General features: G+C 36.1%; 1 protein-coding gene across 2 annotated transcripts in view; it reads right to left on the bottom strand.

Annotated features, from left to right (window-relative positions):
* LMBRD1 (LMBR1 domain containing 1) overlaps positions 1 to 20,150 on the bottom strand; it is a 122,397-nt gene that overhangs the window by 10,265 nt on the left and 91,982 nt on the right. For both annotated transcript variants that reach the window (XM_043591731.1, XM_043591730.1), the window contains exon 14: positions 19,361 to 19,439. In XM_043591731.1, coding sequence (XP_043447666.1) covers positions 19,361 to 19,439 — 79 coding nt within the window. The remainder of the gene's footprint in view (positions 1 to 19,360; positions 19,440 to 20,150) is intronic.

Consider the following 20,150-nt stretch of genomic DNA (forward strand, 5'->3'; position numbering starts at 1 on the left):
TGGATTTCATTCAACAGATAAGTAAGCAAGAAGTTACAAGATGCTAGGTATATTAATATTTTATGATACCTTAATAACATTTTTTAAAAAGAGAAAAAAATAACAAATAAAAAAAGTAGTTTAATTCTACAAATTGTTGTTTTGAGGCAGACAGAAAAATATACTTATGTAACATTTTCTTAGCCTGAAGAAGCTATAAAAGGGTGTCTGGCTGGCTTAGTCGGTAGAGCATGTGACTCTTGATCTAGAGGTCATGAATTCGAGCCCCATATTGGGCACAGAGATTATTTAAGAAAGAGTAGAACAGAGATAAGATATATAAATGACTATAAATTAAGACAGAGTAAGGTAATGTGATAACAAGTAAATGTTATGGGAATTCAAAGGAAAAAAAGAGACCGCACATGTTTGAAGGTTCAAATCAGAAGGTCAGGTTTGAAGTAAACATCAGATAGTCAGGATTCTGGGTGATGAACATGGGCAGGGTGACACAGAAACTAGTTGTGACATTTCAAGGACAAATAGTTAAAAAGTAAAGGTGGAAAAGATGGTCATGTTCAGAAAATGTATGGAAAAATCCTACATATTTGAAGGATGGATTAAATAGTGGTAGTCCATCAACCCTAGTCTGAATCTGTCAGACGATAAGGGGAGAGGAACTTAAGGTTTCTACTGAAGGAATGGCATTATCAGAGTACTTTAGAATAGCGGTTTCCACACTGTGGCTCCCAGATCAGAATGCTCAGAAAATTCTGGAGTCTTACCTCAGATTCACTGAATCAAAAATTTTGTAATCTATGTTTAACAAGCCTTCAGGAAACTCAGATGCATGCATAAACTTGATAATCACCGCTTCAGGACAGTTAAGCTAATAGCACTGGGTAGTGTGGATTAGAGTGGAGTACTAGTTAAAAGGTACAGCAATTCATGTGAGAGGTCATTCAGGTGAGATCTGAGGGTCAATCTGGCTACAGTCCCTTAGCAGCTGACTAGGTGTGCAGAAAGAGTGGATTGAAGGTAACTGCACTTTGAAGAATGGTGGTAGTGTGAGACACAATGAAGTCAGTAAGTATAGTCCAAAGTCCTTACGTAATAGTTTGTATTCTCTTTATCGAGAACTATTCATTTATTTTTTTCATGTGTATTTATTTATTTTGAGAAAGAGAGAGAGAGAGAGAGAGAGAGAGAGAGAGAGAGAGAGAGAGACAGGAAGAGAGAAAGAGAGAGAAAGAGAGAGAGAATCCCAAGCAGGCTCAGTGCTGTCAGCCCAGAGCCCAACATGGGGCTCAATCCCACAAACCATGAGATCACGACCTGAGCCGAAATCAAAAGTTGGGACACTTAACCCAATGAGCCACCCAGGCACTCTAAAAACTATTCATTTTAAACATTTAACAGAATAAGGTAGGCTCTATATATTATTTTCATTGGATTGATAAATCTTATTTAGAGCTATGCACAGATAGCTAACAGGCTCACATCTTTATTTTGCTTGCTTTCTTGACCATGAGGTAATGCCCTAACCTCACATACCACATACCACACTTGCTCTCAGCCGTAAGGGAAATCTAATGAGAAAATGTGCAATGACTAACCATAGACTAAGAAGTTAGTAAGTTATCTTGTTAGTTTCTAACTTATGAAGTAATACCATAAACTAAGCAAAGTCAAACAGGCTCAAGGAAAAAATGTATAACCTTAATAGCTACAAATATTGGTTTTAAAGATAATTATTCTAGATGTTATCTAATAAGTAAATATATAATATTAAGTATCATTTTTTAATTAAAATGCTAAAAAACATAGACATCAGCAGGGGGTACTGACTGTGGAGCCTGCTTGGGATTCTCTCTCTCCCTCTCTGCCTCTCCCCTACTCACATGTGTGCTTTCTCTCACAATAAATAAACATTAAAAAACAAAAACAAGGGGCGCCTGGGTGGCGCAGTCGGTTAAACGTCCGACTTCAGCCAGGTCACGATCTCGCGGTCCGGGAGTTCGAGCCCCGCGTCAGGCTCTGGGCTGATGGCTCAGAGCCTGGAGCCCGTTTCCAATTCTGTGTCTCCCTCTCTCTCTGCCCCTCCCCCGTTCATGCTCTGTCTCTCTCTGTCCCAAAAATAAATAAACGTTGAAAAAAAAAATTAAAAAAAAAACAAAACAAAAACAAAAACATAGAAATAACCCCTGACTCCTTTTCCTCTCCTATCTTATACTAGATTCCTCAGCAAATCCTACTGGTTCTACCTTCAAAATACATCAGCATCTGACCACTTACTGACACCTGCACCACCCCAAGCTCTCCCTTGGATTACTGCAAAAGCTTTCTGGCAACCTGTTTTTGTCCTTGGGTTTATAATGGCCTATCTCAAGGTTTGGCAAATTATAATCCAAGAGTTACATTTAGCCTGTCACCTGTTTCCATAAGTTTTACTGGAACACAGCCACAGCCATCCATAATGTATTATCTATGGCAGCAGTCATGTTGCAATCGGCAGAGTTGAACAGTGTGCCCCACAGAGCATAAAATATTTACTATCTTATCCTTTACAGAAAACGTGTGCCAAGCCCTGGCCTATATGCAACACAGCGATCAAAGTGATCCCTTGAGAACATCATGTCATTGTTCTGCTCACAATCTTGCATCTGAAAGTAAAAGCTAAGGTCCTTAAACTTGACTGCTTCCTGTTCCTCTACCTCCTCCAGCACACTCCCACTCTGCACATTTCTTAGGTCTGGAATGCTCTTCCCCAGATAGCTGCCATTGCTCCTCACTTGTTTAAGGTTGTTTTGCTCAAATGACAGCTTCTCAGTAGTAATTTCCTTTCTACTCAAAATTTCCAATCATCCCTCCTTCTGGGCACCACTCACTCTCATTTAGCCCTTTATTATTCTCTATAATACTTAACACTTGACATACTTATTTGTCTCCTTCTACTAAGTAAGCCTCATGGGGACAGGAATTTTGACTATTTTGTTCACTGTTATATCACTAATACCTAGAAAAATGTCTGACACATGGTAGATATCAGTAAACTTTTGTTAAGTGAAAAAAACACAGGAATAATAGGTAAGTAAAATTAAATGATCATATGGAATCCTGGAAATTAGCACATCTATAAATTTACCTCAGAACTTCAAGACATATAGGACTATAATCCTTAGTATTACTAAAAAAGATGTCAATATCTTCTAAAGGTGTGCAAATTATAATAGTACTTAATGTTGGATTTCTCAAACTGGATAAGTTTCTGAATAAAGCTGTTAAAATCATCACAATGTTAAGAGTTGACTTATCCTTAACTTCCCACCCCCAAATTTTCATAAAACAAAAAGACCACATAGTTTTTCTTTTTAAGGCCAATGCCCTAATGTGCTTGAGTCTGAGGGTAAGGATGACACATATTCTCCAGAAATGGATCTCCTTATTAGTTACAAAATTCCAGAAAGCTAAAATTAATTAGCTTCACCCAATATGGGGTAGGAGGTGTTAAATTGATAGTCCATATTTAAATCTGCCTTTTAAATCTCCATAGTAAGAGTCTGCTATCATTTTCATTTCAGATTATATTTAAGGACCACTGACGTGGACACAGCACCACAGGAGACATTAACAAATCCTGTCATCACAAAATAGCAATGTCCTTTTTTTGACCTCAACCCTTAAGGCTTAGTTTCTAATGAAATCTCTTGAGCAGCTTCATTTTCAGCCTATTAAAACTGGCTTTCCTGGGGCGCCTGGGTGGCGCAGTCGGTTAAGCGTCCGACTTCAGCCAGGTCACGATCTCGCGCTCCGTGAGTTCGAGCCCCGCGTCAGGCTCTGGGCTGATGGCTCAGAGCCTGGAGCCTGTTTCCGATTCTGTGTCTCCCTCTCTCTCTCTGCCCCTCCCCTGTTCATGCTCTGTCTGTCTCTGTCCCCAAAATAAATAAACGTTGAAAAAAAAATTTTTTTAAGAAAAAAAAATAAAAAAAACTGGCTTTCCTTAAAATGTATATTTTATTTATAATTATATAAACCAAACATGAAATGTCAACTAGTGTAGTAACTCCTTTAGTAATACTGATGTTTCTTTTTTTTTTTTAAATATTTATTTTTGAGAGAGAGTGCGAGTGGGGGAGGGGCAGAGAGTGAGGGAGACACAGAATCTGAAGCAGGCTCCAGGCTGTGAGCTGTCAGCACAGAGCCTGATGCTGATGCTGGGCTTGAACTCATGAGCCATGAGATCATGTATGACCACAGCCAAAGTTAGATGCTTAGCCAACTGAGCCACCCAGGTGCCCCTAATAATACTGGTCAGCATCTCCCACAAAATGCATTTTTTAATTTTTTTAAATTTTTTAAAAATTTTTTATTGGCCAAAGTAAGGGTAGGTGGGTAAAAAAAAAAAAAAAAAAATCACCTGAATCCATTGTTAGTGTGGTGATCATGTAAAATGCTTTGAGTACTGCTTAGTTACCTAAGACTTCAAAATTAAAATTTCCTGGAACCTCAGAAGCTTAAGTAGAAAAAAAAAGTTCCATATTCTGGCAAAAAGGATGGTACTAAGAATTTAAGAAATTTTTCAAAGTTTCAGTAAATGCCCAACCCACTCACACATTTCAACAAACTGGGAGGAAAAAGTCTTCTGTAAAATCAGTATCTACTTGGTAGACGCATTTTTATTTCATCTGTCATTATTTCCACCCCTAAAAAAGCTTACAGTGCTTTCTAATTACAGAATAAAATCCATTCTTTAAAAAAAGAGTAAATATTTACTTCTTGTCTTTACTCCAAATTTCATTTTCCTGGGGTACAGACAGATTTCTAGATGTGTTTGCCAGCAACAGAATAAAAAATGAGTATCATTTTCTAATTGCTACTATCATACAGTATTTTTCCACCTACTATCACACAGTATTTTTTTTTTCTATGTTGAAACATAAATCTATATCATTACATTGTCTATGATGTTATTTCAAGAATTCTCACTGGTGGATAAACATTAAGTTGTTTCTTTTTCTTTGCTATTTCTATCTAAATGCAGTGGGACTTGGCAACTGGCTAGCTGTTGGAAGAGCAAAAAAATGTAAATACGATTTCAAGATTTCCATCTGAGTAAATAGCTGTGGGCACAGAAAAGGAACAGGATAACTCCCCCTGCTCCGCGCAATAACATGAAGATGACAGGCAGGAAAAGTGGAAGAGTCTTAGACTTGAGGTTTGAGGGGTTGGCTGGGCATGCATTTCCATATAGATACTAGCAGCCAGCAAATAAAAACAGAGGTGTAAGATTCTGAATCTCTTGATTAAATTATTATTCCCTCTTAAATTACTCAGCATGAGTAGGCTTATTTATTGTCAACTAGCGGAGCTAAATTTATTAGACTAACTATAGTGAGGGAAAACAAGGGAAAAGACAGGATATTTATAAGGTTTAAGGGATTGGAATGTGCTGGACCACTTTAATCAAGGTCTTGAAAGGTACGGAACTGGGTACAATTGGGCTAGGTTTTGGACAGAAGTTTTGGATTGGTGGATACAATGAAATGAGAAATCTTAAAGTAAGTTTTATTGAGCAAGTAGTTTCACAGTCAGGAGTACTTCCTGAAGCAAGTAGATAAAACTATTTTTGTTCTCAGTATTATTTAACATAGGGATAGGAGATAGGTCTGTGCCCCAAACTGCTGAACATTAGCAACATTGTGTTGGTGTCAGTTCCCAATATTTTATGGGATTCAAAAGGTTTTAACATTTATTGACAAGCAGTTGAGAATGGTTTAGACTTTAGATGGTATATCATGAATTGTTAAAATATGATACTCTGGAAAGGACAATATGCTAGAGTTAACAGAGTAAATCTGAAAAGTATTCAGAAATAAGAAGGCTAGGTTGCGGACACTATCGTAAGAAACGAGTTAGAAAACTCACATGTTTTAGCTCATAGCTTTCAAACAAAAGCTTCACATAAAAAAATGTAAAAACTGCTCTATCATTAAAAACAGGTAATAAATTTTGAGAAAAATCTTAAATTGTTTAAAGAAACTGGATTATATTGCCAAATATAGAACACCATCTTTGCACTTATAAATTGGTAGATTACTAAAAATATGAAAAAATTCTTCAGTAAGTTTTAAAGTACTATGTGCCTTTAGAGAAGAGGTTTAATTCTAAAGAGTTTTTAATATGTTCTTTCTGGATTTAAACTGTCCTTCTGCATAGGGCCTCAATAGGAATACATTCTGTAAACCTAGTCAAAGAAGACTCATTTTACATGACTGAATATGTATGTCTATAACTGAATCAAGGTTTATTTGATGCTAGAAAGTTATACCAGAAGTGACAGGAAAATGTGATACATGAATTATTTTGTAGAAGATTCAAAATTAAAAATAAACAAGGAAGATTAACTCACTTTCATAAAAATTTATACCTTTTATTCGAAATTGCTTAGGGAATTCACTAACTTTTATGTTCAAAATGTGTTCTATCATTTTGTAGGGCAAATGTAACATTGAACCACTGGGGATATAAACTTAAATTTATGGAATTTAAGAAAAATATCATATACATGTATAAATTTTTTAACAGTAATAAATAATATATAATTATATAAATAATATAATGTATAACATCTGCCAAATGGTAGTTAGAAATGGCCATCTTTAGTAGTTTCATATCTTGTCCTATCCTTGGGACTGTGAGCGTTTAAAATAGTTGTCATTTGCTGGTGTACAGCCGTTCCCATGTGGCAGTCTACTCCGTTTATCATTCTCTCAACATATACACACTTATATTTTCTGAACTGTATATTGTGACTTAACATCTTAACATGTCTGTATTTTTTAGCAGAAGGATATTTGCTTTCATAACCAGAGTATAGCTATTTAAGAATTTTAACATTGATACTATATTTTTAGAAATTTACTCTACAATTCATATTCCCACCCTGTCATTTATCCCACTTTATTCCTTCTAGTATTTTTATCCTCTACTACAGGATCCAATCCAAAATCATATATTACTTTTGGTTAACATGCGTCTCTAATATCCTTAATCTCTAACAGTTCCAAACCTCCTGTCTTTTACGACACTGACATTTTTAAATCATACAGGCTAGTTACTTTATACCACGTTCGTCAATTATCAATTTGGTTTTGTGTGATATTTCTTCATGATTTGATTCATGCTCTCCATTCCTCTCAGGATGTCATATCTGAAGTCACGTGATGCACTGCCACTTGATGACACTAATTTTGTTCACCTGGTACAGATATGGCCCAGTTTCTCTGATGTACAGCTATCATAGCTACTACATTTCCTCTTACAACTAATAAACAACGTGTGCAGAACTCATTGTGGTTTTAAGCTGTAGTCCCTCAAGTGAGTTTAATCCCCATTACTGTGTGTTTATTTCTAAATATTGTATTTGGGTCAATTACGAATCTGTTACTTTTTCATTCACTCATTCTGTTGTCCCCTGCCAATATTTTGACCTGTTCTTACTCCTTTTATCATAGCTAGCTGCTCTATAATCTGTGTTGATAATTCCAATATTTGGTCTTTGCAAGTCCCTTTTTGCTGCCTGCTATTTTTTCTAGCTTTCTTTCATGGTGCTTTGTTTCATCGTGTGCTTAAATATGTGGCTCCAATGTCTTTATTTGTGCTCCTCTGCAGGAAGTTTTTGAGGCCTCAATTAAGGTATGTTCCTCTAGTGAGCATTTACTTGTGCCATGTGCCTGGTCTGCCCGTCTGAGATGACAATGAAACAGATTCACTCTAGTGATGTGCATCTGGACTGCAAATCTGCAAAGGGTTAGTACTTTTGTGGTTACAATTTCTCAGGGATGTGATTCTTCCCTTTCAGTCTTAACACTAAGGCCAAATTTTCATTCAGCTTTCTGGAAGTAATATAGCTTTATTTCTGTTCACCCTCATGTTGGTGATGTAATTCTTAGGGGAGGGAGGGGCTCAGCTTTACAAGAGGGTACCTGCATCACCTTTGAGATGCTACCACTCATGTGGGCTCTAGACCTGCATGTCCAATATAACAGCTACTAGGAACATGTGTCTGTTAAATACTTCACATGTGACCACTGAGACTAAGGAACTGAATTTCTAATTTTATTTAATTTTAATTAATTCAAATTAAAAATTGAAGCAGTGTATAATATTTTTTTCATTAAACACAACCTTCCTGCTTTGGTAGAACCATATTTCACCTTGATAAATGGTTTCACTTAGAGTTGTTCAGTTGGTTAAGTGTCCGACTTCGGCTCAGGTAATGACCTCACAGTTCATGGGTTTGAGCCCCACATCAGGCTCTATGCTGAGAGCTCAGAGCCTGGAGCCTGCTTCAGATTCTGTGTCTCCCTCCCTCTCTGCCCCCCGCCGCCCACTTTCTCTCTCTCTCTCTTTCTCTCTCAAAAATAAACATTAAAATTTTTTTAAAAAAATAAATGGTTTTATTTAGATGATGAAAACTTAGGGTTTGAATTATGGTGTTATTTACGTGTCAAATATACCCCAGGTTTTGAAGACTTAGTAGGAAAAAGGCTATAAGGTATCTCAGTAAAACATTATGTGAGTTACTACATGTTGAAACATTATTTTGGATATACTGCTTTAAATACAATGCCATTTAATAAAATTAAAGTCCTCTGTTTCTCTTTTCACGTGACTGCTAAAAATGTTTAAATCACTTATGTGATTCACATTATATTTTCATTTTACAGTACTGCTCTAGACTTTATTTTCTGTTTCTTTTCCCTCAAAAGGCTGTGAAAATTGGAGCTTAAATCACTGAATTTGGTAAGTGACCTCAGAACACAGCAGCTTAGCACTCTACTTACTTCTTTGTTCTGAGTTCTTTCCTTCACTCAGACCAATGCAGCACCAGAATCACCTGGAGGGACTACTAAAACAGACTGCGGGGTTCCATCCCTTGAGTTTCTGATTTAGGTGGGGCCTAATAATTTAAATGTATTCTAACAAGTTCTCAAGTTCCCTGATATTGCTGGTCTAATGATGTTGACTGAGAACTGAGATTTTTTGTTTGTTGGTTTTGCTTATTTATTTATTTTTTGAGAGAGAGAAAGCCAGGGAGGCCAGGAAGGGCAGGGGGCGGGGGGGTGTCAGGAGGGGGTGTGGAGGATCCCAAGCAGGTTCCACGCTTTCAGCGCAGAGCCCAATGTGGAGCTCAAACTCACAAGCTATGAAATCATGACCTGCGCTGAAATCAAGAATTGGACTGAGCCATCCAGGTGCCCCTGAGGCTTTTGTCTTAAGATCTTATCAGCACTTTGATACTTTTAAGAAATTTGGTATTTTACTCAGCAGTTGTTGTTTTTCCTTGGTGTTTCTGCCATGACAATCATTTCACACTGTTGGCCACTCAAGTCCCTACTCCCTCTTTAATCTGCTCCAATCAGGTTTCTTCCTGCACCATCTTGTCATGACTGTTCTTGTCGGTCACCCAATTAAATGACCCATGAAAATGACCAAAAGTCATTTTTTTAGTCCTTGTTTTACCTGACTTATCCTGACAATGTTGAACTTGACCAGAGCCCTGTCATCTTGGAAACCATGCTGGTTCTTTCTAGCCTTGTTTACTCCTCCCCACCTAGGGAAAAATCCTCTTTTCTGCCTGATCTCTGAAACAATTGCAGCTTCATGGTCAGAAAGTTTTCCTTATTGCAACAGTTCCCCTTTTCCTACTGTTATCATCTGTTCAAATACAGTTTCTCTCTCTTTTTTTTTTTTTTTTTTTTTAATTTGGCAAATGCCAGCATCTGAAATGGTTCATCACTCTTCCTTTGGCTATAGGAAACTATATTTGCCTAATTTTCCACCTAACTCACTGGTTGTCCCTTCTTAGTTCTTTGCTGGTTGCTCTTCTTCTTTCTAACCTCTAACCACCAGACAGTCACAGAGCCTCTTGTACGTCCTCTCCACTATACTCAGTGATCTCTTACCCAGTCTTACAGCTTTACTTCCCATTGAACCCTGACTAATCCAGCATAAATTTCTCTACAACTTCAGATCCAACTCTGCCAACTCAAGATCTCCACTTGGATATTTAAGGAACACTCAAACAAAAATGTTCAAAACTGAACTCTATGTTCTTACTCAATGCATGAATTAAGGAAACAGAAATGTGGAATTAAGAATACATTGACTTTGGGGCGCCTGGGTGGCTTGGTCGGTTAAGCGTCCGACTTCGGCTCAGGTCATGATCTCACAGTTTGTGAGTTCAAGCCCCGTGTCGGGCTCTGTGCTGACAGCTCGGAGCCTGGAGCCTGCCTCTGATTCTGTGTCTCCCTCTCTCTCTGCCCCTCCTCCACTTGTGCTCTGTCTGTGTCTCAGAAATAAACATAAAAAAAAAAATAATAAAAAAAAAAAGAATACATTGACCTTGTGAAAAGACTTGAGGACTTAGCCACAGAACAAACTCCTGAATGCATTTTAGTATAATCTCATATTAAAAATTGGATTGAAGGGTGCTTGGGTGGCCCAGTCAGTTAAGCGTCCAACTTCAGCTCAGATTATGATCTCACAGTTTGTGGATTTGAGCCCTGCATCAGGCTCTGTGCTGATGATGGCTCAGAGCCTGGAGCCTGCTTCAGATTCTGTCTTCCTCTCTCTCTATCTGCCCCTCCCCTGCTCATGTTCTGTCTCTCAAAAATAAATAAAACGTTAAAATTTTTTTTTTAAATTAGATTATATAAAACTTTAGTAATAACTCCATGACTTTAGTTCATATGCCATGTAATATATGGGTTTTTTTAAGGCTATGTAAAAAGCATGACAAAATCCCAAACCAAAACCACATCAAGGTAAGGAATTTTCTTCATTGTTAAATCTTTTCACTTAATTCTCTACTACTTTAGCCCCAAACTACCCTACTAAAACTGCATTGTCAAAGGTTTAAGATTTGCTTGCTAAATCTCTCTCTGAAGCATCAACACTATTGACCTCTGGACACAACACTCTCTTGGTTACTATAATGCTATAGCAGTCTGGTTTTCATCTCTTGTTTTCCAGACTCTTACTTTCCTTCTCCAATAGCCTCGGTTTAACTCTTGAACCTCTGGTTTTCCTTTCTATTGTCTGTGACTTTCATTCCCTCAAGGCTTCAAATAACTATCTCCCTTAGAATTTTTTTTTTTTAATTTAAAGGACAGATGATGCAAACAAAACACAAGACACAACAATGTTAAATGTAGGAAAAAAAGATACTAGGAATCCAGACCCTTGCATTGAAGTCCAAAGTCTCATACTATCTGTATAACTTTTTAATTCTCATTTCTTAGGGCCTTAGTTTCTGTATCTGCAATAAAGGGAATTAAATAGTTAGATGTCCTCTCTAAAGTAACTTTTGTTTTTTGTTTGTTTTTCACTTTAACATTCTAATTTATATCTTAAAACTGTTTACAACTTACATGTCTCTTTGTGGCCTTTTTTCATTTCTAGAATTCTCACAAAGAAAATGCAAAGAAAAAAAAAAGATTCTCTATTCCTAACTAACACAGTATCTTAGATAAATGTTTTTAGAAGGATAGCTACTTGAGGTTCTGAGAAAACAGGTCAACTTGTTTATTTGCTGGCATAACAGCCAGGTAAACAAGTTTCATTTACAGAGAATGTATTTTGAGTCATTTCTTGATGATGGGCTTGTTTACTCCAGAATTTAGTGTTTAACTACTTTCTAAAGCAAGCTATCAATACACAGTTTACTTTATTAACATTATTAAATTTTTCTTTAGTTATTCAAAATAATTCCCACTTTTCCCTTTGTATTTAGGCTCTATAATTATAACCCTACTTTAGCTTTTTAAGTCTTCTCAGTTTTTTTAATGTTTATTTTTATTTAAATATTTATTGTTTATGTTTATTTTAAATTGAGAAACACAGGGAAAGCGAGCATGAATGGGGGAAGAGCAGAGAGAGAGAGAGGGAGAGAGAGAACTCCAAGCAGATGCTGCAGTGGAAGCACACAGCCATACCCAAGGGGGCTCTGTCTCAGGAACCATGAGATCATGACCAGAGCTGATATCAAGAGTCTGAAGCTTAACTGACTGAGCCACCTAGGTGTCCCTCTGCTCAGTTTTCTGTAATTCATGTAGTTTAGTTTAACACATCAAATTCTATTTTAGCATCATCATTTAACTTGAGTCATCTTAACCATTTGTCCTGGTAAAATTATAGCCTAACATGAAAATCTAATGCTATATAGATCATCTGATTATTTTTTTAAGATTGGCTATATATATTAACAAATACATTTAACTAGAATAACCCACAAAAATCAAGTTTGACTTATATGATCATTTCCAGTTCCAAGACAACAAACACAAGTTAACTTCAAGAAAAGATAAAAGAATTAAATAGGACAGCATAAATAAGACTTGGGGGTTCATGGGTTTTTAAAAATAGTCATTTGGAAACATATTATCTTGCTTCATCCCTCACTGAATTCCCCAAATATTCAATGTTCCTGCCACAATTTATGGTTACTATAACATGCCAAATATATTTATGTCTTTATGCCTTATTAATGCAGGTGCCTTCTCTGCTTGGAATATACTCTAGTATTTTTTTTGTTGCTGTTGTTCATTTAGATTTATTTATCTTATGCTTTTGGGCCCAGCTGAAATGTTATACTGCCTCTTGGGTAGAATAAATCATTATCACCTTTTGCCTTCCCATAGCATTTTGCCTATAATTTCTTTATAGTTTGCCACTTACTTTTCCTTCTATTACAATTAATTATTTTCATATCTAACTGCACTAGTCTGTGTGCTACTCGATGGCAGAGATACATATACTAGGTAGGTGTTTCCTCTGACACTTTCCCAAAATCTACCCCAGTATTCACAATATCTACTGTGTTTGTTTATTAAGAGACATGATCTTTTATCTTCCTATTTTGACTCAAATATTTATATATGTTTATGTTACTTTTAATAATTCTGTGCTTTTCTTAAATATTTTATTCATATAAACACCCAAACTGTATATTAATGCTTATTAGATTAAGTAGCAATTAAAGAATATATAAAACTAGGAATGTAAAGATCCTTTTGCCATAATGGCATATAAAAGTTAAAGCTTGATTTCTAATTTGCTGAGTTGACTCACTTTAAACATATAAACTATGCACTACCTGTCAAGATAAATCACATAATATTGTCATTTTAGGAAAACTTTATAAACATAGTATGACAGGTATTATTCATAAATCTGCTAAATCATTCCCTTAAGAGATTATTTTAAACACAAAAAACCTAAACTATTTTTAGATCAATGACTCTTTTGAATCTTAGACACTATAACCACTTAAAAGTAGGGTGTCAGTATGTTTCTTATATGTTTAATAAATGCAAGACTACCCCATATATGAACACAATATTACTTAAGAAAAAAGTCTCTAAAATGTACTGATTGATAAAAGATCCACATATGTATTTTAAGAAATTGATGCTTTAATATCTTTCCAAGGAGATTATTTTTCTCAGAAACAATTTTAAGTATAACATTATAAATTATAATTTTTGCTTTTAAATCTAACACTCTCCAAAATTCTGTTACTTGCAAAAGACACATAACAAAGGTGCCATCAAGTGCCTTATGGCATATTTATATTGTAGCATCATCTACGCTAGCCAAATGTGCCCACCAAAATGTCACAAATATTAGTGCTGATTTTTTTCTCTGCATGCTGAGATTTCCAAATTCATGTTTGAATGGATACAGCCATACTAGCCTGTCACCATACATTCCACACCATTCCTACCCCTATGTGTCAAATCTCATGTTCTAATCTGTTCTTCATCTCTCTCCATCATTATTTGTATTTAAAAAATCTACGCTGCTACCCTAAAACTATGGCCATATTTCTATCATCCTCTTCTAAGTATGCACAGGCAAATTGAACATTTAAAGATGAACTAGAAAACAAAGAAAAAAGGTGGAGAAAAATTAATCATATCCATAAATCTAAAGGTGTGCTTTTGTACTGCAAAGTAACATTTCAAAGGCTAAGTCAACTGAAAAGTTTAAGAAAAATCTTCAACAGTTCAAATGGAGTCATTTTAACTAAATTAGATGAAAAAGAAAAATACTAAATGTGATTCATAAAAGGTTATGGTCAAGTTGTACCATCTGACTAAAGCTTGTTGATCTATAATACACAAATTCACTCAGTTCAGCAATACAGGGGCATTTTAAATTCCCTTTACCAGTGCAACATAATTTGAAATCCTAATTTTTTTAAATTTATTTTTCTGCTAGATTTCAATACTGCCATAAGATTTTTAAAAGCAGAACCTATTTTGGATCTTCAGGGTCAATGCCCTCTTAGTTCAAAAAAAAAAGAAATTACAAGTCAACTCAGCAGTAATTTTTCATTCTATTTTCACTTAGCTAAAAATGACAACCCAAAGCATTTCAACTATCAAACCTATTTGTGATGTGATGTATGTGTACATTTCAAAGTAAAAAATCTGGGACTAAAGCCATTACATAAGTATAATCGGAAAGTCAAGTCATATTTTTTATACTAGAAACGTTTTACTATTTTTCTTCAGGCAACAAAAGGTATCCCACTGGATTTGTTTTCCCATCTCCTCTCTAGTTTGTTCTTTTCTCCCACTTTTAGAGTCTTCCCTATCCCGTACGCATCCCAGACTCTGTGGTTGGTCACTTAATTCTCTCACTCTCGGCCTGTCCTTTGCCTTGCATCATACTTCAACTCTTCAACCTACATTCCCCAGACAACCTAAGCACTGATGGATAATAATATCAGTTGTAAAGATCTATTCAACAAAAACACAAATTGACAATTTCATCTTTGTCCTTTGACGTATTTATCTATCACCAACTTATTTTCAGTCATATCCCTATTTATTCACCTTCATGGCCTATCAGAAACGTTTGCCACTTTTGTCAATTTCATGCCCCCATGGCCTACTCAATTCTCAGCAGATGACCAGAACTTACACTTCAGAGCAAACTGAGACAGTCATATACAAATGACAACTTCCTGCCCACACTCATCACTAAGAAATTACTATCTGAGTCCATATCCTTGCTTCTTCCCTCACAGTCATTCTACCTAAAGCATCCTGTCTTGGATGTTCATAATACCATCTCCTCTGGAACTGGACATTGTCTCCTCATTCACCCTTTCTGATATTTTTCAACTTCTCCTCCTCTATTCCATCCCATCATCCCTGAAGTCTCTCTTAATCTATTAAAACAAACAAACAAACAAACAGCAAAACAAAAATCTTTGTTTCTTTGACCATGCATGTCTTTAGTTTCTGCCTACCTAGTCTCTCTCAGTCCCTAATACAAATTTCCATGAAGACTAATAAGTCACTAGATTTATATTCCTTTTTACCCATGCGATTAGATTTCTCTTCATCAACATTTTTTTTTTCAGTCCTCTTCTCTGTACCTTCTTTACCTTCTTTCAGATAACTTTCCTGAGATCCAGTCTCTGTGCTCCTCTCACTCTCTATCGTCTCACTTCCTTACATATACATTCATCTGTCTTGGAAACCTCCACCTGAATTTCCCAGAGATATCTCAGGTCAACTCATCATTTTTTACAATTCTCTCTAATCTTCATATGTATTTTTATCTCAGTTTGGTGATACCAAAATTCACCAAATGACTCAGTAACTAGAGGGCCATTCTAGAATCTTCTGTCTTCTTCAAAAACACTTTAGATCCAATCAGAAATCTCATTTCATCCGAATTTCTTTCTTTATTTCATACACTCATGACCACTGTTTAGTTCAGGCTTTTACCATCACTCCTGGATTACCATAATAGCTCCTTCTGGATACCCCTCTCATCTGATTTCTATGCTCTGGTTTCAAATCCAGGCTCTATATAAGACACAACTGTTACAATTTAAGTTACGGACAATAAATCAGATCATAACTTCTACTTCCTCATTCAAAAATTTTCATTGGTGCTCTTACTTTCCAGAACATTTTGTGATCTGACTCCTAAATCTACAATCTCGTTTCCTCCATCTCTCCAACCTCTTACCCCTATAATTTAAAATACAAAACAATAGCAATATTTTAAATTCTTTTAAACACATACCCATATAGTTTAAGATAATCTACTTTGTGCATTTTGTTCCTCTGCCTGGAACAACTTCCCTTGATGCACACACACCAGATAAATTCTTCTTTAACTTTGAAATGCAGTTCTGATATTGCTTTTCCAAAGCCCATCTTTTGACTACCACTGCACAATGATCTCCTCCAGGTAGAGGTAATTACTTCTTCCTCTGGGCTATTCCAGTATTCTATGCCTATTCTTTATTTTTTTTTTTTATATATGAAATTTATTGACAAATTGGTTTCCATACAACACCCAGTGCTCATCCCAAAAGGTGCCCTCCTCAATACCCATCACCCACCCTCCCCTCCCTCCCACCCCCCATCAACCCTCAGTTTGTTCTCAGTTTTTAACAGTCTCTTATGCTTTGGCTCTCTCCCACTCTAACCTCTTTTTTTTTTTTTCCTTCCCCTCCCCCATGGGTTCCTGTTAAGTTTCTCAGGATCCACATAAGAGTGAAACCATATGGTATCTGTCTTTCTCTGTATGGCTTATTTCACTTAGCATCACACTCTCCAGATCCATCCACGTTGCGACAAGAGGCCATATTTCATTTTTTCTCATTGCCACGTAGTACTCCATTGTGTATATAAACCACAATTTCTTTATCCATTCATCAGTGGATGGACATTTAGGCTCTTTCCATAATTTGGCTATTGTTGAGAGTGCTGCTATGAACATTGGGGTACAAGTGCCCCTATGCATCAGTACTCCTGTATCCCTTGGATAAATTCCTAGCAGTGCTATTGCTGGGTCATAGGGTAGGTCTATTTTTAATTTTCTGAGGAACCTCCACACTGCTTTCCAGAGCGGCTGCACCAATTTGCATTCCCACCAACAGTGCAAGAGGGTTCCCGTTTCTCCACATCCTTTCCAGCATCTATAGTCTCCTGATTTGTTCATTTTGGCCAAATGTTGAATCATTTGTTCATGATTGGCGTGAGGTGATACCTGAGTGTGGTTTTGATTTGTATTTCCCTGATAAGGAGAGACGCTGAACATCTTTTCATGTGCCTGTTGGCCATCCGGATGTCTTCTTTAGAGAAGTGTCTATTCATGTTTTCTGCCCATTTCTTCACTGGATTATTTGTTTTTCGGGTGTGGAGTTTGGTGAGCTCTTTATAGATTTTAGATACTAGCCCTTTGTCCGATATGTCATTTGCAAATATCTTTTCCCATTCCGTTGGTTGCCTTTTAGTTTTGTTGGTTGTTTCCTTTGCTGTGCAGAAGCTTTTTATTTTCATAACGTCCCAGTAATTCATTTTTGCTTTAAATTCCCTTGCCTTTGGGGATGTGTCGAGTAAGAGATTGCTACGGCTGAGGTCAGAGAGGTCTTTTCCTGCTTTCTCCTCTAAGGTTTTGATGGTTTCCTGTCTCACATTTAGGTCCTTTATCCATTTTGAGTTTATTTTTGTGAATGGTGTGAGAAAGTGGTCTAGTTTCAACCTTCTGCATGTTGCTGTCCAGTTCTCCCAGCACCATTTGTTAAAGAGGCTGTCTTTTTTCCATTGGATGTTCTTTCCTGCTTTGTCAAAGATGAGTTGGCCATACGTTTGTGGGTCTAGTTCTGGGGTTTCTATTCTATTCCATTGGTCTGTGTGTCTGTTTTTGTGCCAATACCATGCTGTCTTGATGATGACAGCTTTGTAGTAGAGGCTAAAGTCTGGGATTGTGATGCCTCCTGCTTTGGTCTTCTTCTTCAAAATTCCTTTGGCTATTCGGGGCCTTTTGTGGTTCCATATGAATTTTAGGATGGCTTGTTCTAGTTTCGAGAAGAATGCTGGTGCAATTTTGATTGGGATTGCATTGAATGTGTAGATAGCTTTGGGTAGTATTGACATTTTGACAATATTTATTTTTCCAATCCATGAGCAGGGAATGTCTTTCCATTTCTTTAAATCTTCTTCAATTTCCTTCAGAAGCTTTCTATAGTTTTCAGCATACAGATCTTTTACATCTTTGGTTAGATTTATTCCTAGGTATTTTATGCTTCTTGGTGCAATTGTGAATGGGATCAGTTTCTTTATTTGTCTTTCTGTTGCTTCATTGTTAGTGTATAAGAATGCAACTGATTTCTGTACATTGATTTTGTATCCTGCAACTTTGCTGAATTCATGTATCAGTTCTAGCAGACTTTTGGTGGAGTCTATCGGATTTTCCATGTATAATATCATGTCATCTGCAAAAAGTGAAAGCTTGACTCATCTTTGCCAATTTTGATGCCTTTGATTTCCTTTTGTTGTCTGATTGCTGATGCTAGAACCTCCAGCACTATGTTAAACAACAGCGGTGAGAGTGGGCATCCCTGTCGTGTTCCTGATCTCAGGGAAAAAGCTCTCAGTTTTTCCCCGTTGAGGATGATGTTAGCTGTGGGCTTTTCATAAATGGCTTTTACGATCTTTAAGTATGTTCCTTCTATCCCGTCTATGCCTATTCTTCCTATTACTCCATCACATTCTTTAGTTGACCCTGCTAAAAACTCAGAAAAATTTATCTTTTTATTATGGTACCCATGGGTGATTTATGAAGAGATATACTATATTGTACTTATTATTTTACCATGACATAAAAGCATTTTGAAGACAGGAGTAAAAAAAAAAAATTGCAAATTCTGACAGAATGTATCTGGAATCCTTAGTAAGGACAGAATACTGTAATATTCAAAAGAAAAAAAATCACCTAATGCACAGGAAGAAGAAAAAAATAATTTTCTAAAATTATACAGAGGAAAAGCATAAGATCACAGTTTTTCTTAGAATACACATAAAATACTTAGCATAGTGCCTGGAATGCAATTATATGTTCTTAAAAGTGAACTTCTATTGTCATTAACATTACTATACTATTATTAAATAACTAGACACGTATGAATTAAAAGTTCTAAGTCATAGGTACTTACGGTCTTGGTCCTAAGAATTACACATTCTACCAAAACTATCTTGAGTTTTATAAGGAAAAAAAAAAGGTATTTAAGAGTGGCTTATTATATTAGTAAATGTAATAAATAATAACTACCTTTTGCTATTTCATAAGTAACTAATTTATAATGGTCCTTTCCCTAATGGAAATCAATATATCACCAAGAAATTCTATTGAAAAGACTTAACGATTTCTTCTTGCTAAAAGTTCCTTTGTCGCCACATATTAAAACAGATGTATCAAATGATTAACAGAACAAAATGCAAGCCAACTCTTTTCTCATAGAGTTATGAACTTTAAGATAGGTGATAAGCGCTGCCTCACTTACCTTCAGGGGCATCTGCATCACATCTCTTTGGCACAGGGAGGGCTGAGTTGTTTTTATGGTCATCATAAGTTATATTGCTCTGAAAGATGAAAATACAATTAAAATATAAATATTACATTAATACATATATTTGGACTAAAAAGTAATCACATTATGAATTTTAACTCTGTTTTCTATTAAACTACATTTGGCTAATATTCTAAAAGGTAATTTTTATGCAAAATTACAATTAGAAGAAAAAAATTTATGGTAAATGTAACAGTAGGGCATTTTTTTTTTAATTATTTTTTTATTTTGAGACAGAAGGGCAGAGAGAGAAGGAGAGAGAGAAACCCACGGAGCCTGACATGGGGCTCAGTCCCACGACCTGTGAGATCATGACCTGTGCCCAAATCATGAGTCAGACACTTAACTGAGTGAGCCACCCAGGTGCCTCTACCATTTGGACCTTTTTGCAACAATCTTTAGGTCTTGGTTGAACAACAGAGCGTTTCCCAGAGAAACAGCCTACTTATTGTTCTACTGTAAAACAAGAATTATCTTTTGTCCATGCAAATGCATGACCTCACTTCATTTATTCATACAAGAAATTTTAACAGGCATGACCTAGTGAACTAGGTGGAGGGGATAAGGCAAGAAGAGAATAAAAAGATACAAGAAGTAGAAGACATGATTCAAGTGATCTTCCAGTACTATGTTTCCCAAACTCAGGTTACTCATGTACCTCTATTACAGTTTGTGCTTATATTTGTTCCACCTACATTATTACTTAATATTTGTCAGTGAACTA

The sequence above is a fragment of the Prionailurus bengalensis genome, chromosome B2 (genome assembly GCF_016509475.1).
Source record: "Prionailurus bengalensis isolate Pbe53 chromosome B2, Fcat_Pben_1.1_paternal_pri, whole genome shotgun sequence".
In the NCBI taxonomy this organism is placed as follows: domain Eukaryota; kingdom Metazoa; phylum Chordata; class Mammalia; order Carnivora; family Felidae; genus Prionailurus; species Prionailurus bengalensis.